The sequence below is a fragment of the Zeugodacus cucurbitae genome, chromosome 2 (assembly GCF_028554725.1).
Source record: "Zeugodacus cucurbitae isolate PBARC_wt_2022May chromosome 2, idZeuCucr1.2, whole genome shotgun sequence".
NCBI classification, from domain to species: Eukaryota; Metazoa; Arthropoda; class Insecta; order Diptera; family Tephritidae; genus Zeugodacus; species Zeugodacus cucurbitae.
In genome coordinates this window covers 70376194-70400427 of record NC_071667.1, presented here as the reverse complement: position 1 = coordinate 70400427, position 24234 = coordinate 70376194, and the positions used below count along the sequence as shown (strand labels likewise).

At 35.8% G+C, this 24234-nt stretch overlaps 1 protein-coding gene across 5 annotated transcripts in view; it reads right to left on the bottom strand.

Moving 5' to 3' along the window:
- Nucleotides 1–1628: 1628 nt before the first annotated feature.
- LOC105211945 (histone-lysine N-methyltransferase PR-Set7) overlaps nucleotides 1629–24234 on the bottom strand; it is a 117888-nt gene continuing 95282 nt past the window's right edge. Inside the window, exons 1-5 of one of the 5 annotated variants that reach the window (XM_011183656.3) lie at nucleotides 9164–9305; nucleotides 6633–6996; nucleotides 6003–6401; nucleotides 4596–5644; nucleotides 1629–4361 (exon numbers count right to left, since the gene is read on the bottom strand). In XM_011183656.3, coding sequence (XP_011181958.2) covers nucleotides 3618–4361; nucleotides 4596–5644; nucleotides 6003–6306 — 2097 coding nt within the window. In that variant the 5' untranslated portion in view covers nucleotides 6307–6401; nucleotides 6633–6996; nucleotides 9164–9305 and the 3' untranslated portion in view covers nucleotides 1629–3617. The other 4 variants (XM_054225599.1, XM_054225597.1, XM_011183657.3 and 1 more) reach the window with 4 other exon arrangements.

Sequence of the window (24234 nt, the reverse complement as noted above, 5' to 3'; positions counted from 1 at the left end):
AAATTATTTATAAACGAAGTGGTATAAATAAATATTTACAATTTTTTAACTCATGTAACGAATTAAAATAAGAGCATTTAATTTACAATAATAAAAAACAGTTATAAATAAAAATAGTAAAAGCATTCTGCTGTTTTGGCCGTACACACAATATATATTGCATATGTTTAGGCGCGTTACCATTTTTTTCTAACAAATGTTACTTTTTATAGGTTGTCATGTCACAGAACATTTCTTAACATTTACTAAACGGACTAGTGAGAATATTCCTTCAGATCTTCAACTAATTTTTGAAGACAGTATCCTTCAGACAGACAGTTAATACACTTGCCGAAATTGTATTTCTTGTAGTCAGATAGATCAATTTACCCACTTCATTCCTTGTGGCCTGAATGTAGCAAATTTAACTCTTATATATGGAAACTAGGCAAAAAATCTAAATATCCCTCCTCGAGGATCAAATCAAAATATAACCAACTAATAGTTATAGTAACTAGAACAACAAAAACCAAACAGTTCTTGAATGCTTTAAACACTGATCGTTGGTTGGAAACGACCTGTAGCTCATGATTGTGGGCCGTTGTAATCTAATAAATACCTAATGCGCCTAAAAATATGCCTTGCTTTAATAGGTTCAAAAGTCAATACAAAGAAAGCGTTTAAAGACATTTAGTAAACAAAACCATCCACGAATGGTAGACCTAAAACCAACTTGTCTAATATTTTCTAACCAAACTTTTTTTCACCTTTCATTAACCTGGTAGCGACAGAATGAAGCTTGTTCTCGACTAATTGCTTTAAATACCTAACAGTAGATAATTTGTATTTAATTATTCTGCTGCTTATTTCTTAACTAGCCGCACATATATATGTTTCTTTGTATGTATTTATGTTATTGAATGCATAGTCTATATTAAATCATGCTTAGAGCGCTATATTCCTTAGTTTTTTATAAAAATTCTTACAAGTTAGTGATTCAATATGAGTGAGGCATTCATTTAGCATGCATACTGTTAGCGCAATATAAGTTTATTTTGTTGTTGTTGAAACCTTTGTTTATATGTTGATGACTTAAAATAGGGTTATGTTGTAGTTTGGAGTTCTATTTGAAAATAAAAATGTTTAAGAAACAATTATAATAAGTAGCATTCAAGTAAGTTTTTCGGGTCGAAAAAATATTTTTGTTGTAATTTGTGTGTTGTACGACACTTGATCGAGTGTTTAGGCAGCACTTGAGTTGGTATAAACTTTATCTCTAAACAACATTTTCACTTATAGAAAATGAGTGTAGCTAAGGCCACGTGCTCGCTATGGTAATGCTAGTAGATAACATAACTGTTTGTGGTGCTTTGTTGTTATGTGGGCATAAATAATTTTTTAAAATTTTTCAAAGGTAAATACCCGAATATTATGTTCATTAACACAGAAAAAAATTTAATTTTAGAAAGAAAATTTGTAATTTTATTTATTCTAAGTTCATTCGACTCAATTATCGCTGAATATTAAACAGCTTAATTGATTCAATAGAGCCCTTTAAGTGAGCACGCGATCCAACATAAAGGCACGAACCCTATTTCAAGCGAATTTATTGCGTGGAAAATGCGTTTTTGAGAATGCATGCAATAATCTGAGAATACAGCAAGCGCGTCAATAAAGTTCGTAACATGTGAGGCACACATTTTTTTTTATAAATATGCTTTCACACCATACACATATATGTTTGTATGCATGTAACTTACAAATAACTGTTATTTATTTCGAACTTATTGCTAGGCAGGTATGCATTTAAGTTGTTCTACCAACACATATATTCAGCATTTTTGTGGGATTTTCTACTATTAATGTTATGTAATGTTATGTAACTATGCAGCAGTGAAGTGTTTGCGGTATATCTAGCATAATTTAATATATTTGTATATCAGTATTTGTGGTATTTTTCATAATTATTTTTATCTTTCTTTATTACTATTTTGTGGTTTGTGGTAATAAATTGGTTTGCAATGAATTAAGACAATGCATACTGGCAGATATAAAATGAAAAGCATGAATTTGTCATTTATAAAACAGTTTCTCTTTTTAACTACGTATTTATATGTATGTATGTATATACTAAAGTAATGTTCTTGCTCGGCTGCGTGGAGTTTTTAACACCAATTCGATGGGCTTGCAATTATTCAATGAAATTTAACATACATGGTTTAGGCGACCATTTGTCAATATTATCATATAGTTTTCAAGTCATTTTAACTTATTTCTTTTACTTATTTAATAACCATTGTGTTTGCTTACAAATTGTTAACTACATTTTTAGGTTAGAGTGTCACTAGAAATAGTTTTAGTGTTTTTTAGTCATTGGAGCAGTGATTTGCATGTGTTTTCTTGTGAGTGTCTATCGAAAATTTGCAAATTAAACTTAATAATGTTTCAATAATGCTTATGCATTTGAAATATGTTGACATGCACCTTCTTAGTTTAAAATAATTTAAATTTATGCAAATTGCTTTAGTTAATTGTGTGTACTTATGTTTACTTGTTTACTCTTGTTTGCAGCGGGCGTTACAATGGATTTTTTTTTGTATTTAAATAGAAATTAATTTATTTTGTAATTTTTTTTCATTTATGAAATTTTGATTTGTGGCACATTTTAAAGAAAATTTTGTTTGTCGCGTATTCACCTAAGTATTTTTGTTATATCGTATGCAGCCATTATTTGCATGTATGTATGTATATAAATGTTAGGCTCAATGCAATTTGAACACAATTCAGTTGTAGAATGATAGGAAAAAACAAGAATGGCACAGTGTAACGATATAAGTGGTAATTAAATTAGAATTTATTTAGTTTTTTTTTTTGTTTGTTTTTATATATTAAATTAGTTACTGCAAATATTTTGAAGTAATTAAACAAATTTTTACTAGCCTTTTGGGTATGTCTTAATTGTAACAAATGTATTCGATTGTAATTGTTTTTTGCTTTATACGAAATGTAAACTAAATTGCATTTTTTTTTATTTAAATTTAGTATTAGTTTCACTTTCTCACAATTAACCAACAAGTGGGAACATGGTGAAAACAGCCGAAAAATCGTGTTTCAAGCTGCTCGTTAGTCACGTCGTCACACTGTGCGTACGCCATCTTGTTTTGTGTTTTTTTGTTTGCTCTGTTTCTTTTTTTGTTTTTGTTTTCGCTTATCACTAATAAAGCATTAACAATTACCGAAATAAGTCTATAAAATATTAATGTTACTATAAATTGTATTATTATTATTATTATTGTTATTAAATATATGTATATGTTATATGCTTTCTAATAAACGGTACTTTGCATTAGAACTCTTATTTTTTTTTGTTTTTTGTTATATACTATTACTTAATTTGTTTTTGCAACTAAGCTGCAGTTGAGCCATTAAGTGCCAGCCCACGCAAGCGCACACACGGTCACGCACACGAAGGCAAAGTCATTTTTTTGTTTTTTGATTAATTTTAACTAGCCTTTTTGACAGTTAACTCTGTATTAAGTCGCTACGACTTGCATCGTTAAGCACTTGATTTGTTTGCATCTGTCATGCTAAATATTGTTTTTAGCCTCCTCACGCCACGTCAACGCCGTGCCACATTTCTAGAAAGCCAGCCAAGGATGATGCAGCAACGATTCCTTTGAACGATCACCATAATCGTAGGTCAATTCTTCGCCCGGCTCAATGTCATCTTTTGCCACTAATATCAGATGTGGCCGTTGCTTGACGTCCACCACTTTTGTGACGAGATTTCCGTTGCGTGAGTGATTCACGAGACGTCCCAGTTTGCCGGTATCCGCAGTCGCATCAATGCAATACTGTTGATTTTTATGCTTAAAATAGTACATATAACAGCCTGCGTTCTCGTCCAATGCATAGCGCTTCTCGCGTTCACTCGCCTCGTTCATCGCTATCAGATCACCAATGTACTCCACCACGAATTCGCCACGTTGGAAGTGCCGATCGGCGACAATACCGCGACCTTTTCCCTCGAAATGTGCCACTTTAAGACCATCGGCACGTTCCTCCAAAACAGCTCGCTCCAGATTACGCATGATCTCCTCATTTACGGCAGTTTTAGTTTTGCGTACACTACGACGCACGGGGAAGCATTCCTTTAAGGTGTGATTGTTATTTGTGGCGGCCAGTGGTAGGCCATTCACCAATTTCGGTTTGTGCGATTGCATTTTAACTGCATGCGATTTGGGTGCCACCAGCTTTTGTGGTTGCTTCAAAGCACTCATTAATGTAGCGCACTTTTGTTGTTGTGCCAAGATAGGCGTGTCACGTTTCTCACAATTTGAGTTGAGCTCATGTTGTATATTCCTAGCTGCCTCGTTGACATTCTGCATTGAGTTGAGAAACATCATAATTAAATATTTTCATAAAAAATAAAATTAAATTGTTTAATTGCTGTAGTGACAATGTAACGGTTCAAGTGCGCTCAAATTCGATAAAAAAAATATTACTTTATTATTAATATAATAATAAATAAGTTTAAGCAAACACGACCGTTATTGAATAACATCACAATTCAACTGATAACACTTTTCAAAACACAACAATTTACAAGTACTCACCATAGCGACTGCACATTCCTCAGGTAACAACTTAACGGAGTCCTCGTTGCTTAATGCGCTAAGCTCTTTCTGTGTATTCAGCCTTCGTCGTGTTTTAGAGTGAGCGCTCGCCATTTTGCGCGGGGATTTCCGCGGCGATAACTGTTCTTTGTTAAGTTTACGCCCCGAAGGAGACGAGATTCTGCCGTTTGTAATAGCAGCGCGCATAGGTGAGATCATAGGTGGCATAGTTTTAATAGGTGATGGGCACACAATGCGATGTGGCGTTGCTGGTTTTCTTCTACGTGCATTCCCATCATCCGCCGCCACTGCAGCGATCTTGTCATTTTGTTCTGTCAACATCATATCTCTGTTAATTGTGGTAGTGAAGGCAACGCCACTATCGCAAGAACTATTGTCATTATCATTTTCATTGTCATTTTCTTGATCTTGTTCAGGTAATAACTCCTCCACCAAACCGTTCTCATGTAACGCTACAATAGCCATATTTTCTGCCTCCAAAGAGTATGGATCAAGTTTACACTGCGAAATGTTGAGTGTCACAATTTGATTGAAGCGACCATTAAGCGCCGTAGTAAGTGCAGGTGGTGATGAGAATATCGGCTCTACTTCGAGTGATGTGTTTATCTTTATGGATGACGCTTGATTTGGTGTTTTATCCACGTTCAATGTGAGCACGGGTTCTTGTAAAAATATATTTTCCGAATTACTAATATTTGTACATGCACTGCCAGTTGACGAGTGACTGTCACGTAATTGTGAGCGATGTGTCAGAAAATCGCTACCGAAGACTGTGTCCTCTGTTAGCTGTGCACAAAATTCACTATCATTTGTATCTTCGTCAAGTTCGCATGGCGTATCTGGTGTCGATGGGTGTATATTATTGTAATGGGGCAAGTCTTCATATAAATATTCTTCATTGACTGTGCAGCTTATGGTTTCTGTTTTTCTTTCGGAACGCTCTTCCAACTTAGCATTATTGGCAGCAGTTTTAGCTTTGAAGAAATTTTCTATTGTACGTGTTTGTGAACGAGTGGCCAAAGGCACACCTGCAAAATAAAATTACATAAATTTAAACAATGTAGTTTTTTACATATAAATCACAGGGCGTGTCCGGAGGAAATGTTCCTAAAATAATTCATTAAATTATGTAATTTAGTAATTTATGCTCCATAAAATGTAATCTCCAAATAGTTGACGAGTATCAAAATTTATCAAAATCATTTATAAAGCTGGTATGAAGTATTTTATGTAAGGTATAAACGTGACACTTTTTTCTTGTCAAATCCAATAATTTTGTGGCGCCGCACACCGATAACAAAGCATGGAGCTATTTACTAAACACTTGCAGTGAAAAAAGCGCGCTAAAATATGGCGCTGTGTACAGACGCCGAAATATGTACTTACCAATCGTGCGGCCTGCAATACCTCCTCTTTCGCCTCTTACTTTGCCACTTGCTGATGTCGACGATTTAGTTTTTCCGTGTGTTTTCACTTCTTTTTCGGATTGATGTTCTCTATTGGCTAGCTTTTCCGTCAAGCAGTTATCAATTTTACAGTCTTTACGTTTGGGACTGGCAAAATATTGTTCATCCAAATGTGTACAGCCAGCCGTAGATTTGAGTTCACCATTTTCTAACAAATTACTATTGGCGCTACGCGCACCTCCGCCTGTGAGCGCTGTAGCTTTGGTAGCGCGACGACGCACCATTTTTCCAACAGCAATTTATTAAAACACAATATTGTCAAAAATGATAGCCAAGCACCAATACGATCTCCACACAATTTTTCGTTTGTATTAAATAACTATTAAAAGAAGAAAAGACAAAAAAAAATTATATACATATCTTTTGAAAAGAAATTTCGCTGGCACAAAGCATACGATACAAAAAACAAAAAATTTGTCAGCTCGCTAACTTCGCCCCGCGCTAATGCAGAGCAATGTAGGTGCTCGCTACAAGCGCGCTATCGTTTTCACACCACGATGAGCCGCAGCTGCTGCCATCAAAGCCTTCGAACTATTCTTCCTCTTCTTACCGACGATCGGATCGACGCTTGTTTTGCAATTTTTCGCAGGCTTCTATAAACGCTTTGTCCAACGGCGCATCAGCGGAATTTCATTAACAAAACATCAATTACTTAATAACTTTACGGCTAAGCACTTTTTAAAACAGTTTTTATAATTATGATTACATTTTTCTACGCTGAACACCGCAGTTCTGTTAATAATTGCTCCGACCTTTTTCGCTTATTCGCTGCTTCTGCTTACGATTATTGTGCTTTGTTGTTATTTAGCAATATAATGCCACACGACAGAGATAACTGCTATATGCAAGCACGGTCACATCACGCTAGCCAGAGTGAGCCAATAGGGTGTACTGCATAATCGCAACAGGGTGCACTGAAAATGTAGAAATTGTAGTATTTGGAAGTACATAACTTTTTTTTTATAACTTTTTAGGTGAAATTATTTTTGTATTATTTTGAACAATTATTTAATTTACAAAATTAAAATACTAAAATTTCAAATTTTATTATTTTAAAAAACAAATAATTTGCTTTAAAAGTACGTATAAAGTGTGCGAGTTATATCTTTGTTAAAAAAATGTTTTATATATTAATATTAAAATTTTAATATTTTTTATAATTTCAATTTTTAAAAATTTAAATTATTGAAAATTACGTAGTAACTTATAAAATAAATTGTAAACTAATCTTTAAATAGTATTATTACTTCTTTTTAGTGAAATATTTACTCAAGCAACCCTGTGTTTTGTTAATTGTGCCAAAAGCCGTACCATTCACAATGCTGTTGGACACAATCGGAAATGACAGAAACGAACGTTGAATGCTAATCATCTGTTACCGGCCGAAGCCATGTCTTTTTGGTATGCATGTGTATTGGTAGTGGTGCAACTGGTGCTAGAGCCACTTGAAAATCAAACAGTCAGAAAGAGTCAAACACACACACACACTAACAAATCAGACACAATGCAGTTCTGTGATATATTTACATATGTATCTCATGCAATAAAAAACAAAATAATGTAAATAACAAATAATTTATAATAAAATAAAATAAATTAATGAAACACAATTTTATGTATGTTTGTATGTATACACCAAAAAATAACAACACAACATGCAGCTGTGATATGTTTGTATGTATCATATGATGTTTAAGCTTAGTTTTTGTTGTATGTATTTCATATACATACATGTGAGTACGCATGTGTGCGTTTGTATACATTAAAAATTAGTCATGAGTAAAAGGTGCTCTTGGCCAAAAGTTGTTTACGGTTTTTTTTTTATGCTTTACCATTCGCGTTCTCAACCACCTTGGCGGATGTTAAACAACAAATGTTGCTGCGCTGGAGAGCGCAACAGAGAGCATTTGAGCGCACACGCAACGAAGAGCAAATTGGAAAAATCACATTATTTGGCCTTTACAAAGCGTGTGTTGGAGCAATAGTCAGTCTGTTTGAGTTGGATACCAGTAGTCATCGGATAGACTCGACGTGGAACGGTCGTTTTGGTGTTTGTTGTAGTTAATAAGGGGGGAACGTGGTGTTCACGATACAAGTCACTATTTGTTCCTTCACTATACACTTTTCAATAAGTGTAGAATGCGCATTAATATACATATTAAAAAAAAATAAATAAATAATCATATAAATATATCGATGTGTGTGTGTATTTGTACAAATGAATTAGAGTCCAGTCAAATCACGACATAAAGCAACAGTCCGCAGTCGTTCATATAGGATAGTATCTATGTATGTAGTAGATATGTACCAGTAGTAGCCAACGCTGTAGTGTATGTGCGTGTGAAAAATCTACGTTTGTACTCGCAGAAAAATGTTATAAGCGTATAAGAAAAATCAAAGATATTTTTACGGTGGAGTTTTTCGGGTTCGGCCAATAAAACAGCGAAAATTCGTACAAACACGAAACGGAAAAGGGAAAACGGAAAATAAACGCAATACATAGTCGCGTCCATTTTTTCAATTCAGTTGGAATCTGTAAAATTGAAAGAAGTCAAATTGATACAAGCAGTAAAAGCACTAGAAGAAGGCGAAAAGTGCGAAATTTGTGTGTGAACGCGCGTGTGTTTGTGTTTTCGCGTGTGTGTGTGTGTGTGTGTATTTCACTATATGTATGTATATACAAGTGTAAGTGTATGCGAAAAGTGAATAGAAGAAGAATTGTGAAAAACAGGTTTCTTAGTTGTGGCAGCGGTCGCTTATATAGAAGTTGTAACAGCAACGGCAATAGCAATAGCCAGAGTCATAGCTATAACCATTGCCAGCGCAAGAGCAGCAGCAGCCGCACCGCATAGGCAACATTAACCAAATCAACGAATTGAGCTTACGAATAGCAGAACCAATAACAACAAAACCAAACAAACTTGAAGTAACAAACAAAAAAAAACAAAAATCAGTATAATACGCAGCAGCAGCTGAGAAAAAAAAAAACAAAAAACAATTGAGGTGAGTCAAAGTTTAAAAACCAACCGCAACATAACGAATAATTCCTCCAACGAGGAAGCGAAAGGTTGCCAAACTTACTACAAGTTGAAAGGGAATTTCCTTTATGACGTAGATGCTGCCTTTATTTACTTTGGCCAAGTCAATTTCCTTCTTATTTTTTTGGTGTGAAGGCATTTTAAGAATTCCAATATGTTGTTGATTTGAGTTATTAGTTGTGGTCTTAAGAGCAATACTTCAAAGTCAACTGTCATTTGGTACAGACACAGAGATTCACATACATATGTTGATTGAATCAAGTTAATAGTAAATGTATGTAGCAGTCGTAATTCTTTATTCTATAAATGTTGACAAAATGAAGAAAAAAGTTCACATTTGAAAACGGTTATTGTCATAACAAACTTAACTACTACTAACATCGAAAACATCCAAGTTTTGTTTCTTTTCAGTATCTATGAACCAGCTTCGATTTAAGAATGAATCTAAAATTATATTAAAACGGTATAGAAATTAACATAACTACAGAAATAAAAAAATAAAAATCCCGACGGTTTGGTCAAGAAAAGTAGATAATTGTATGCATCGCATTATTCCACTGTGAGACTTGTTTCAGAACAAAAGAACTTAGAAAAGAAGTAGAATAAAGCCTTTTAAAGTTAATTTTACTATCAAAGCTGTAGAAATCTACGTTTGACAGCAATGTTCTTAAGGTTTTCGATACTACGAAACGTCACAAGATGCTTCAAAAAGTTATGTATAAACTCGTGAGAATTACATTATTAATGGCGGGTTATAAGTTCTTTGAGCTTTTTTAGAGTTTATCATATTATCATCTTAAATCATGTTTTAGTTGAGAAGAATGGTTTTAAGATTTTTTATATATTTAGTCACTGCGCTTTGAATGATTAAAAACAAATAAAGAAAGCAATAATATATCATATTTTTCACATTAGGGTCTGTAGTAAAAATCCCATATATTAATTTGAAAAATAACAAGTTCAGCCCTAATTACTAATATCAAAACTTTTTTGAAAGTTTTAAGGAATATTCTAAAGATTTCGCAAAAAGTTATTTTAGTCTAGCTCCGAAGATGATATCTTTCATTATATTATAGAAGGTGAAGTTTGATCATTATACGTTCGTTTAAAAACAGGGAATGTGAAATTTGGAATTTGGAGAGTCCAATTGTCAATTGTCCCCTGAGGTGCGGTAATTTTTCAACGATATTCATTGCTTACTTTGTCTGGGGCAGCCGCTAAGATTAGATGTGATTTGATGAGCTCTGCGATTTTCGTTTCTTAAAAGGTTACACTTCGGTGATTGTTCGTGAATTCTTGCACAAAAACAATACTGGAACGATGCTCTAGACTTGATTTTCGCCAGACATGACTTCGTGTGACGTTTTCCTATTTCCAAAAACAAAGATAGTCATGAAGGGCCGCCGTTTTATAAGCATAGTGGTTATTTTCAACATTAATGTAGACGAATTAATAATTGTTTTTTTTTTTTTTTATGCATTTCGTAAAGTGTGTCCTAATATTTTGAGCCACTGCGAATAGGTTTTACTTCGGAAGTTTAGAAATACAAATAACAATATAAACGAGGAAAGATGATAAAGTAGTAGAAAAAATGCAAATATATTTCTCAATTTATACCAATTCCTAACACCACTTCCGATAACTTCTTATGGTAGAAAGCTACAAGCTCGCTTTTAACTAACTTTAAACTCTACCAGACAATCCTTCTAGGGATAGTTGTGACTCGATTTAACCATTTTTAGTACATAGATACATTATTAGAAGAAAACAGAAACCCCTGAATTAAATTAAAATATCTGAGATATTTATCGATATTTTCGGTGAAAAATTACCATGCGGCACTGAATTCTTCATATTCAATATCCGAGTCATTGAGAAGTTACAGTTATTCCGCAATCTTCATTGGTTCCTTATGTGTACATTATAAAGTGAAGGAATAAGATGGAATTCAAAATTGAGTTTTAAATAATAAAGATAAGTGTTCGCCATTATGTTTTAAAAATGATTTCTGACAAGTGACCGCTGCGGCTGGCTTAAATAAATTCTCGCCGAGAGGCCCAATTTTCGACCAATTTGTGCAGCAATTGGGGTATGTCACAAATAAACGTTGTTATGGAGTAAATCTATTAATTATGAAATAGCAAAGCAAACTGAGTATAAATCAAGTACCAGCTTTAAAAAAGATCAACTTCAAAAAGAGGAATCATTGAAAACCAATCGTTTAAAAAAGCTCCCGTTACATGTATGGGATGTGATTGGCGTTGCAACCGTTTAGCCGGTTATAGCCGAATCGACGATAGTGTGCCACCTCTCTCTCTCCTTCGCAGTTCGGCGCCAGTTGGAGATCCCAAGTGTAACCAGGTCGCTCTCCACCTGGTACCTCCAACGGAGTGGAGGCCTTCCCCTTCCTCGGCTTCCTCCGGCGGGTACTGCATCGAACACTTTCAGGGCTGGAGTGTTTTCGTCCATTCGTACAACATGACCTAGCCAGCGTAGCCGCTGTCTTTTTATTCGCTGAACTATGTCAATGTCGTCGTATTATTCGTACAGCTCATCGTTCCATCGTCTGCGGCATTCGCCGTTGCCAATGTTCTGAGGACCATAAATCTTACGCAAAATTTTCCTCTCGAAAACTCCTAGTGTCGTCTCATCTGATGTTGACATCGTCCAAGCTTCTGCACCGTAAAGCAGGACGGGAATAGAGCTTGATTTTGGTTCGTCGAGAGAGGACTTTACTGTTCAATTGCCTACTCAGTCCAAAGTAGCACCTGTTGGCAAGAGTTATTCTGCGCTGGATTTCGAGGCTGACATTGTTCGTGTTGTTGATGCTGGTTCCCAGATATACGAAATTATCTACGACCTCGAAGTTATGACTGTCAACAGTGACGTGGGAGACAAGACGCGAATGCGCCGACTGCTCCCGTTACATAGGAAACGTTAATTTTGTATGATTTGAAATTTGTTATAATAATTTCTGATAACTTCAAATCATCAAATTATTTACATTACTCAGGGGTCGATTGAGTATGGTAGTTCGGCTGGTTGAACCTAAAAGTATCCTTTAGTTTAGAAGATATTTCAAAAGAATTAAGCAATTACAGGTGTAATATTGTAAAATCAAAGCGGTCATACTATTATGTTCTGTCTGAACCACTCTGTGGTCATGATAAAGTTATATAATTCAGAGAATTTTATATATGCATTTCCGTGACATGGTCGAGTAAGCCGCCACAGATAATAGGGATACTTATACAAATGCTATAGTCTCTTTTTCGTTTACTTCTCGGCAGCTTCTACAGTAATCATTGTGAGATTACTCCAGTCTGTTGGCATGTCTTCCAATCAGACTGTGGCCTGTTGACACTCCTACATGGGTTCTTATATAATTTCTTTTAAATTTCAATAGTAGACACATTGCGGCTCTTATTCCATTCAGGCCATGGTTTGTCTGGTTGTTGAGCAAGCCAGGGATTGTTGCCACCAAGACTCAGCTATACAGTCAATCTCATCAGAGGAAGTTTTTCTAATACCTTCAATTATTTAGGATGTGAAGAAACTTAATATAAAATATAAAGGCTTTGTGGAGTTTATTTTAAACTTTTAGGTCCTTCTTCTTCTTCTTCTTAACCCTTTATAGCGAATATTTTGATAGGTTTTTATTTTAAGACAATGCAGTTACTACAGAGACCGCTTATGAGTGCGATTTTCAATATAAAGCTGACCATCAAACTCAACTGCGATTCTTGGGGACAACTGCTTTGTTTACAATAAGTAAGTCTATGGATAATGAGACTAAAAAGCAAGGCTTCACAGCAACAAAAGAAAAAATGCTAAAAATAAGTACACAAGTACTCGTGTATATATGTATGTAAGAGTGTGCAGTTTGGCAATGAAAATTATGCACATCATATTTCTATTTTATTAATAACTTACTTACTTACTTACTTACCTCCACATGCGTATCAAATGTATTTGACCAACAAGCAACAACAAACATGCGACAGTGACTGCTAAAATTACACTTAAACACACAGCTAATTACATACAACAGTTTACTTTGCGCTTAAAACGCTTTTGTGGCGTTAAAACGCATATGTTAATATTGTATGTATGTATGTATTTGTTGTTGTTGGTGTAAATATTTTTTTTTCGTGTTTGTTGGCGTGCACGTGTGCCTAACATAAATGGCAAAATTATGCGTTTCTATGTGAATACTATAAAGAGTGATACTCAACTAGCTAGCGAGCTACCTTATTTGTTTGGTGCAAAACAACAACAACAACAACAACCAACAAACAAAACATAAAAAATGGTTTTACAAAATAAATTGTTAAAGTGTTAGTGGTTCACCTTCATAGCCGTGGCTAAAGCTGTTAGTGATGTTGTTGTTGTTGTTGTAAACCAGCTATGCAGAAACGTCAACCGTTTCGCTATTTGTATTACACACTATTGCTGCTTGTTGTTAGTGTTGTTGTTGTTTATGGTGTTTTTTGGTTAATAAGTAGACACAAAAGCAAATATGCAAAAGCGTAGGCCAAGTAGCTTAAGAAGCAACGTCGTAAAGGTGGAATTAATGGAGGAGCGCCAACAATAAAGATTTACAAAAACAACAACAACCGCCATACATATATATATGTGCAAAGGAACGCATTTCGCTCAACATGGAAAATCAACACCGTCAAGTTGAAGTCAGTAGGAAATAAATGTGTGTGTGTCTTTGTGTGGCTAGCACAGCGCACAGCAGCGCAACGCATAGTCAACAAAGAAAGGGGAAATGAGAATGAGAAAAGAATCTGTTATTAAATGAAATTGATGCTGGTAATTACCGTTTCTGCTTGGTTGACGAACTGACGGACGGCTCTGTCTGTTTTAAGTAAATGCACGAACATTCACTGCCATTCCATAAACACATACACATCCCACATAGCTATGCTTATAACACTGAACGTATGTATTGGCAGTGAGTTGGGGATTTCTGGACCGTTTCATTTTCCTACTTTTCAAACTGTAATTGGGTAACAAACTTACACATGCCCATTTACTGGTTACTGCGTAGCGCAGACCATCATGGCCAGCAGGACGACGGTCCACGTCGGTTTGTCTTCCAAATTGCCGACCCACCAATAACTGCGGAGGCAAGTTGAGCGCCGAGCTTGCTTGCTTGGTTGAAAAGTCAACTAGAGTCCGAAAAATGACTCTAACTTCTAAATTTATTAGAAATAATGTGTGTATATAAATATTGGCAAACAGGTTCGGTGGTTTTTGTGGCGTATTTACACACATTTTTTTTTAAATAAGTATTTCATAACTTAGATTTGTTTACAAATATTTGTGATTTGAGGCTAGTTAATTGTCAATCGATTTGTTAACAGACATATTAATTAAGTGTTTTTTTCGAAGTCCAAATTGCAAGGTTTTGGTGTTTTAATTCGGTTGTACATAGAATATTTTATTTATCTACGGTTGTACCTTATATAATAATTTACAGTACTAATAGAAACTTTAAATTCATCCCTGAAACATTTGGGTCATCGAGTCATTTGAACTCTAATACCTGTGAGGCAGTCCATAGTCCACTTGAAGAGGTCCACTGCAAGAGCGCTGGACTTACAGAAATCGCATGAGCTCAATAAGCGCTGGACAACAATTAGCACCTGTGCCATTGCGATGTCCGAGGTCGAGCTGGCCCGCAGTGGAGCGTAAAAGGAACTGCTTTCTCTCAGTTCTCGCCATCTTGGCACGATTACTGGTGTGCTTACTGAACATTGCCCGAAAGGCATGTTAACGTTGAGACTAGAGCTCCAGGCAGATGTAAGTTGCGAAAGCTGTTTGGAGGAAGGCGAGGTGGAATCATATAAGTATTTCCTCCTGCAATGCCCAGATTTTCCCAGACTGATGTTGAAACACCTTGGAGGACTAACCTTCAGCGAATCTAGCACACTGGCTAGAATTGACATTAGCAGACTCAAGAAGTTTGTAAAAGATTCCAAACACTTTTGCAAATCATAAGGGTCTTGTAGATCCATTAGAAGTTTATTGGCAAAGAACAACGCTCAAAACTGTCCAAGTGAGATCTGTGAGAGATGTGTCGTTGGGATAGATATTATGGAGAAAATGAGATATAAGTTTTTTGTTGTTGTATGGCGAGAAAATGCTACCGAGTTTGATCGGACGAAATTCGGATCCGTTTCGTTAGATGAAGTCGGGTTCGGTGGGGGGTGCTTATTAAAGAATGATTCAAGATACAATAAATCTGTATGGTAATTTAACGTCGAAGACTCTTTGTTAAGTGCAGCTATTTTTCTTTAAAAGAACTAAGCGCGTATTGGAACTTATATTTCTGTATGTGTCTTTAGGACTCTAGTCCAAGGACTTCTTAAGTTCAAGCTCAATTACATAGAGATATTTACTTATAAGCCCCATACATATATACGCTTGGTCATAATTGGAGACTATAAAGTTGATGAACTTACAAGGAAGATCTTATCATTATAAAAAACTGTGACCGGGTTGGAGTTGTGTCTGTCGTAAGCTGAGTGGATAATGAGATGAATCCCAGAGCTTCAGTCATGGTCTGTGGTGGATAAAGAGAGGTGTAATAGGTTTCATCTACTCAGTAAGTTTCGACACTCCTTAGTTTAAGGGGGTTCTGAGTGATTATTGTCTGATTGAAACCTAGTCGGTAGTGCTAAATATCCATTGTCGAAGTTTCTGGGCTCAAAAAATTTCGTCTACTTTTGAAGATATTTGAGGTTTGATTAGTTTTAAGAGAAAATGAGTAGGAAGTGTCCGAAATGCTATTTCAGCGAGAATAGAATACCTTGTCATTTTAACTTCTTTTGCGGGTACCCTCATCCATTTCTACCCCCTCTATATACCCACATCACTTGACCTAATCTACTTCAACAAGCACCTTGTAATTTGTAATTTACGAACACTTATATAACTAACAACCACAACCATAGATACATATAGATATTAATGTCCGTAAAGTTGTATGCCCGCAGGTAACTTAATCAACACAAATGTACATAAACAAAAAGGAACTTTGCGAAAGTCTCGAGATGGATGCGCACTTTGACACGACGACCACTCTACCAGCATACCTGGCCTACGCTTGTTGTGCTCGTCTACGATGAGCGAGTCTTTGTTGTCGCTTTGTTTTGCCAGCCAGTTTGTCACAATTGAACTTATCAACTTATCATCACTGTGTCCGTCCATTGTTTGTCGTTTTATTAATTAATAATTCAAGACAACTTTTATGTGTGACAGAAAATCAATGATTGTTCTTGTTTACTATTGTTTTTGAGCAACCCCCCCCCCCCCCCCCCCCTCAACCACTCACCCACTCACCCACTCACCCGCCCTTCTTGTCTTCTTGGGGTCTGTGTTCTGTGGGAGTGCGGGTATTTGTCGCGAAGGCGCTTTCAACATGCCGCCGCCTTCATGTAACCCTGCTGGCACTTCAGACACTTGCCTGCTTGCAGTAATTTTGCAATTTTTACAGTTTCTTCTTCGCCTTTTGTCTACTCGCCGCTGCGACGACGCGACGTGGGCAATAACGACGACGAGCAAAATAATAATAGAAATCAGTAAAATTTATTACTTTCAAAGAATTTTATGAGCATTTTATAGTCGACTCCCCATTACAGCAAACAAATTCGCCTACAACAAAGTAAATGGCTCTGCTACGTTTAAAAGCGTCAAACTCATGGCAGCGATGGCAGCCATTGCAATGGTGGAGGCGGTCGCGCCGACGACGACGACGACGAGCACATTTTATATTCAGTGTTTAACTATGATAAAAAGGCTGGGTAACGGTTGGACCAAGAACACACACTCACAAGCGCACACTGAAAAAAGCGCCAGAAACAAGAGGAGGCGAATTCATTGAGTGTCGACACACACACACTCCATTGTTGGTTTTGTTGTTTTCCGTTGTTGGTGAGTGTGAAAAAGAGTGTAGTCGAAAGCGCAGTGAATAATAATATTATTAGTGCTGCAGTCCCTCGCCGCTGCCTAGTGTGACTTTTCCACGTGAAATAGTTTTTGCTCGGCTTGATTCTCGTGTCTATGGCCGTCGTCAGGCGCTAATAAATGAAGTTGTAAACATTTTCATCGTTTGCACATTTCCGTACATCCGCACATACGGCGCGCATACATAAATAACGCTCAAGTTAATGTCATTACGTGTGAACGCAAATTGGACCTGGCGAAAGAGTCAAGTTTTTGGTCAACAAAAATTATTGTTATTATTATTATTGTTATTATGCGCGAGCTGATTGAGTTATTGACTCTGCTTTCCGGGTGTGATAAATGTAAGTTGATCAAGTGTTTACAGAGTGTAAAAGTTTCGTGGTACCCATGACTTTCAAAAGAGGAAGGAGGCTGAAAAAGTCTCTTGAGAGCAACTTGAAGAAGTAAAACTTTATAAGACAGAATGTTGTTAAGCTTCTTTGGTTAAGTCCAACGTCAGATGTATTTTGAAACTCGAAGAAATTAGCTTCTTCTTCTCTAACCTTAGAGAAGTGACTATTCTGATAGTAAAGCTGTAATACTGGCCTTGAGCTCGCTGACTATGCACTCGAGACGGGTAAAAGGAAGCCTGTCCCATTATCAATGGTATCGAACCACTTCGCCATCTGGCTAGTTTGTATACCTGGCCACAACTGAATCGCAGAAGATTGCAAGGCTGTTAAATTTGCAAGGCTAGATATGGAAGAGATGGGAAGAGGTAGGAGTACCACTATCGCAAGAGGTCTAGAGAGCTCCTCGCTTACAGTAAAGGCAAACTAGCTGGGTTCTAACTAAATTTTAACAAACGCTTGCTACTGGAGGAGCACGAGTTGAAATTATTCCAAAATTTCCCTTTGGAATGCCTCGTCTTTACGTGATCTAAGCAAAAACTTTTTGGATCTCACTTTTTTGAAAATCCTCGCGATTAGTCGCGCTTAGTCTGATATGTCCATCATTGAAGACTCTGCATTTTATATGCTGAGCTGAGTGACACAAGAGAGAGAAAGCGAGAATACAAGAGACAATGAAAATATGAAGAGAAGAAGAAAATTACTATATGTTTGAGACAAATTTCTACAATTTTTTTTAGAATTACAATGATCCGGACTAGAGACATATGTATCACTATAGAACACAACTAAAGCTGTTCGAAAATCTTTTATAATACAAAATATAATATATGATTCAGACAGAGATATGATTTCAGATAAATAAAAAGACTATGTAAGTTAACAAATTAGACCAGTGGATGGAGATGTTGCTTGATTTTTTGGCCGTGTCTAAAATAGTGAATTTTGTTAATGCCATAATGACTCTTGCATTACAAGGTTACATCTTCTAGATTAGAACATTATTTTGTTCGTATTTTCTCTTATTAATGCTGTGTCTTAAATTATATATTTATATGAAAGAGTCTCACACTTTCTTATCAGATGGATGATCGATTTCTTATTGACTCTAAGTTCCAAATTGTTATCTTGAGGACTTACGAACCAGACTATTTGTCTGGTCAGAGAACTTATCACCATCCTATGGAAACCAACGAAGTTGGAAATTATTTTTGAAGATGACAAGATCACTAATGCTGCCGTATTGTCCGTACGATTTATTTTATACTCCACCCAGCCATAGTTCTTTGATAGAACCCTATATGGTTAAGTACTTCTTATTATCAGAAATTTTGCGTGAAGTAGAAAATGCTATGAGTATAATCTGTGATGTGTTCTAAATTATCAAATTAATATTGAATAAAGCTAGTGTTCTTCGATCTGCTAATCCACCGTTTAAGCCAAACTTAGTTCAATAGGTTGCATAAACTAAGCCATTTCCTGTTTCGCCATTTAAATTCACCATTTAAATTTGTTTAAAGTCACGATTGCAAACCCGATTTCCCCCTTTCAATTATTACCGCATCGTCAAAGGCAAATGAGCGTGTGCAAAGATTATAATTGTGGAATTCGAGCGTTATATTAATCCGTTTACATACAAATTTTAGTACAGTATATAATTAGATGCACATATACATATATAAATATGTCTTCTTGCCTTTGTATCGCTAATTAATGGCAACCAACCGAACGCCGATTCCAAGCAAATACTCAAATACTTAAATATGAAATGAGGCCAGCTTAAGAAACGAGGGAAGAATACTCGCAATTTTATGAGATCATCAACTCATTCGGTTTCATCTTTTTTTGGCTCGTTCTTCCTCTTCTGCGCTGCTTACCATTTTAAAGCGAATTCTTTAAAAGCGCTTTTAACGAACTTTAACTGTGGAGTTATTCTTAAAAAATAATAAAAATAAATAAATACAAGCACACATGTATATAGCTGTATGTATGTGTGGTAGATGTATGTCCACATATACTATAGTAAGTGTTATGCCTTTGGGTATGAAGTATTAACGCTATGTTAATTAAAGAGTCACCTTCAATTGTAAAAAACAAACATAAATATAAGATAAAAATAATTATTTTTGGTTAGTTTTAATTTTTTTTACTTGTTTATGATTCTGCCTTCTCTTTGAACGAATGCCAACTGCTTGGTTTTGGTTAAATAAAACAAAACAAATTCATTAGAAATACACCATATTTATGGCCAATTAGAAATCCAGGAAATAATAAATGTTTTCATGAGATAAATGAAATCAGAAATATGCTAAAATTCACGGATATACGGATAATCGTGATTAAAAAGTTCTCAAAATAAATCACTTCATGCTACATTAAACTTAATTTTATCTGAACAGTGGCTTTCATTTAAATTATGCTGGTAAATAATTTTGAATTCTAAATTAACTTCTTGTTTTTTGTTGATTATGAGAAAGACAATGCAAATAGAAGTGCTTGAATCGTCGCTATACAGCTCGAGAGGTTTGATAAAATAATGAGAAATGCAGCTAAAGGATATTATTTTGCAGCGGCGGTACATGAATATAGTCTAGAATGTATAGTTTCAAATTGAATAAAAATAACAAAAACAGAAAAGCTCTAAATTTTGGTTGTTGTTGTTATTTCTACAATGTAGTTATTGTAAAATTGGTGAATAGAATTTTTGAAATTTTTTTTTTATCAATTTTAATATATATATTTATTATCTGTCCAATTATAAAAAGAATAACTAAATACAATGAGGATAAATTATGGTATTATGGAATTAAAAAAAATACAAAAAAATTTACAAATTGAGAGAGAGATCTAGATTGAAAGGTTCTTTTCAATCTTCTAAATTGCAAACTATTATCTAGCAGCTAGGTTCGGTTAGTCTAGTTGGCTAAAGCCACACATGGCCCAGTTTTGGTCCTTTGCTATACCAGATGGAGTGCTGTCACGTAGTTAATGAGGAGTAGTCATCCTTTAGGATGCCTGTACTTAGCGAATTTTAGTGGGTTCTGAAGTTTTACTAACATTACCTCTTCCAGATTCTAGTACTGTGGGGCCCCAAAATGTTGGAACCGTTGTCTTGACATTGCAGGACAAGCGCACGAGAGCTGCTCCATTGTTTCTCTTATACCTTGTTCTTGATAATTACTGCAGTCATCTCGATTCGTCAGTCCCATTTTAAAGGCGTGTAAAGCAGTTGGATCGTATATATATTTTCATGGTACACCAAATGGAAGAGATAACGTCTGCTAAATTCGTCGATTGTTTCCTTTACAGTGAGCAGTGAGTTTAGATCTTGGTATAGGCTATCGTTTTTCACATAGCAAGTGGGGGTCCCACAATGGTGCGTAGATCTTTATTCTGTAAAGCTTGAGTTATTTTTAAATTTAAATGACTAAATAACTGCTCCAGATTTGAATGTTATACATTCAGATCGGCCCAAGTACATAATAAGTTAGTAACTCGTTCTTCAGACTGAGGCGGAATCTTGGCCTTAGAAGCCAATATAGCTACGCTGCTGTGAACATTTCAAAATAGTTTCATATTTGTTTTTATTTGTTCAATTATTATTTCTTTTTTAATTTAATTGGAATACATTTTTTTCGAAATATTTAAAAATAAATTCATATTTTTTTAATATGATAATCACTTGGCGCTATGTCCGGGCTATATGGTGGATGCAATAAAACCTCCCATCCGAGCTCCAGTAGCTTCTGACGAGTCATCAACGAAGTGTATGGTCTGGCGTTGCCCTGGTGGAACACTACATCCTTCCTTTTGCCAATTCTGAACACTTCTGGTCGATCACTTGCTTCAAGCGATTATGTTGTACGCAGTAGATGGTATAATTAAGCGTCTGGCCATATGGGAGCAGCTCATAGTGGATGATTCCCTTCCAATCCCACTAAACACACAGCAAAACTTTCCTGATCGTCAATCCCAGCTTGGCCACTGTCGGGCCTTCGATTCGATTCACTGGCCTTCGACCATGACCGTTTTCACTTGATACTATCGTATGTGATCTATTTTTCGTTACAAGTCACCATCCGTTTCAAAAATGGGTCGAGTTTGTTCCGTTTCAGCAGCATATCGCAGGCTTTGATTCGGTCCAGAAGGTTTTTTTTTGATTCAAATCATGCGGCACCCAAACATCAAGCTTTTATGTGTATCCAGCCTTCTGCAGATGGTTTATAATGGTTTGGTGACTAACTCCCATCGCCTGGTATCATCTAACTCGATGTTTTCCATGATTTGTCCGGTATTCGTCGTCACAGGTCTTCCGCCGGCTGGCTTATCCATGGTATCGTTTTCACCCGCTCTGAATCGTCGAAATCATTCCTTCGCTGTTCGAAGTGATAGAGTATCATCCCCCAAAATACCAATAATCTCACGGAATGTTTCTCTAGCGAATTTGCTTGTAACGAAGGAAAACTTGAAAATAGCGCGAATTTTGGCTTAGTTGGACGCAATATCCAAACTAATAATGCATAGCGTCGTTTTGTAGGTTATGTCAAGACCTTTCAAAGATCTATAGTATAGCCAGATTCGAGCTCTGTGGCGTTTTATACATAGGGAGATATTTATATATTATATATAAATTATTTTTCGTTTCAATAAAATTGCAATTTACTCAAATCCTTCAATAAGAACAAATGTACATAAGTATTGTCAAACAAATATATGTATGTACATATGCAAGTACAACTGACATATTTGTTTGGTCAGAATCGCATTAATATATTTATTTATTTGCTAATATGTATGTATGTACATATCTATTTTAAGAAGCACATTAGCACATATTTACATAAGCCCGTAAGTTAGCACATTATAAAAAGATACCAACACACATACATACAATCATATATACATACATATATGCATATAAATATACAAACAAAGAAGTACAGCAATAATAATATGTTATAATCATCAGTACGAGTATTTGCAATGCTTTCTTAATCAACTTAAAACTCGGCAACTCACCAAATATACAGACATTTGTACTTATACAGACAAACAGACATATATACATTTATAAACGAGCACTTGGCTCCAACAAAACGTAGCGCAGTTACCATGAACTACCAACTTTGTTGCATTGCCTGCCAGCGACTGATGGAGTTTGTGAGTTTTCTTATGTATTTGTGTGTGTATATTTTTATGTTTGTATGTGTATGTCTGTTAACCGCACGGCAAACAACAACTCACAAAACAGCCTTAAAAACAGCCCAACAACCCACCAGCCCACCAAAGCTATATATCTATACGCCATTTGGTATGCTTGTTTGTATGTATAGTATAGTATATATATAGATATATATTTGTGTATTATATGTATGTATAGATGTAAGTACATGAATCGCGTAAACAGTAAGGCACTGCGCATGCTTTCGCGCTTATGTTGTTGCGTTCGCGCGCTCTTTTTTCACTCCATGTTCCATGCTCTTGAGCGCCACAAACAACGAGAATATGCTTACATACTTACATATATATACACACATATATATAGTTAGTTGGTTGGTTAGCGTAGCGTATTGTTAGTTAGCGTTTTTTTTTCATTTGATTGAGAAGCGCTCTTAGCTTGGAAAATGCTGTGTGCTTTGTTCATTTGTTTGTTGTTGTTGCTGTTATTTTCCTTTTGGTATTGCTATTGTTGTTTTAGGTTTTTGTTTTACGTTTTAGCGAGTCGTTAGTGAATTTTATTTGCTCTTCCTTTATGAAAATCATTTTGTATTTGCGCGCGTTCTCTTTCTCTTACATTCTATACGAATGAATGCGCCACAAACACCTAGAGACACCTTCCAAAGTAAGCACAAGCATACATACATATATACAAACTGACATTTGGCCGTAGATGCTATGGCTCTAAAGTTGTACATTTGTCTATAAGTATGTATGTGTGTTTCGAATGTTAGTACTCTTGCATGGTATATGGCTTTCCGATTTCATCTTCTATGCTTCATTCCTGCTGGCTACCCGTGTTCGACTCCTCTATGGTCTAAGCTCGAATGTATGATTGCGAGTTGTATCTATCTGTCTGTCTATATAAAAATGTTTGTATGTACATATACATATATGTCTGTTTGTATGTAGGTACCTGTGAGTTACGGCTCAACCGCTTGACTGTTTGGCTGTTCGCTTTGTTAGTTATTTGGTTGGCACGACGATTTGATGATGGTTTTTCTCTTTTTGTTTTGATTGTGTTTGGCTTCAAACTTGTTAGGTGGGTTTCCTCCAGCTGCCAGTATTCTAGCCCGTATGTACTTTATCAGCGTCCCACCAGCTTCAATTGCTAATGCAATAGCCACAGCACCGCACATCAACTTTGTTCAACGTAAGCTTATTTCTACTACGTACTTACTGGCATATTATATGAGTACGACGTGTGTACAAAAAATAACGGGAATTTTCGGTTTTTGGAAAAAATATTTTTTTTTATACGTCTGTATGTAATGTTGTCGCCTTCAAAAAATGATATTATGCCAATCCTCGAAATACTTCTCAAACTCAATTTTTGGGATAACCTTTGGCTCTTTCAGCGATATCTCGTTTGCTTGTGAAACGAAGGCCCTTTAAGGCTCTCATTATTTTTGGAAATCGAAAAAAGTCACACAGTGTCCGGGAGTCTGACGAATATGAAGGCTGGGCCTTCGTTATAGTATTATTTTTGGCAAAAAAATCACGAAAAAGCAACGAAACGAGCGGGTTTTTA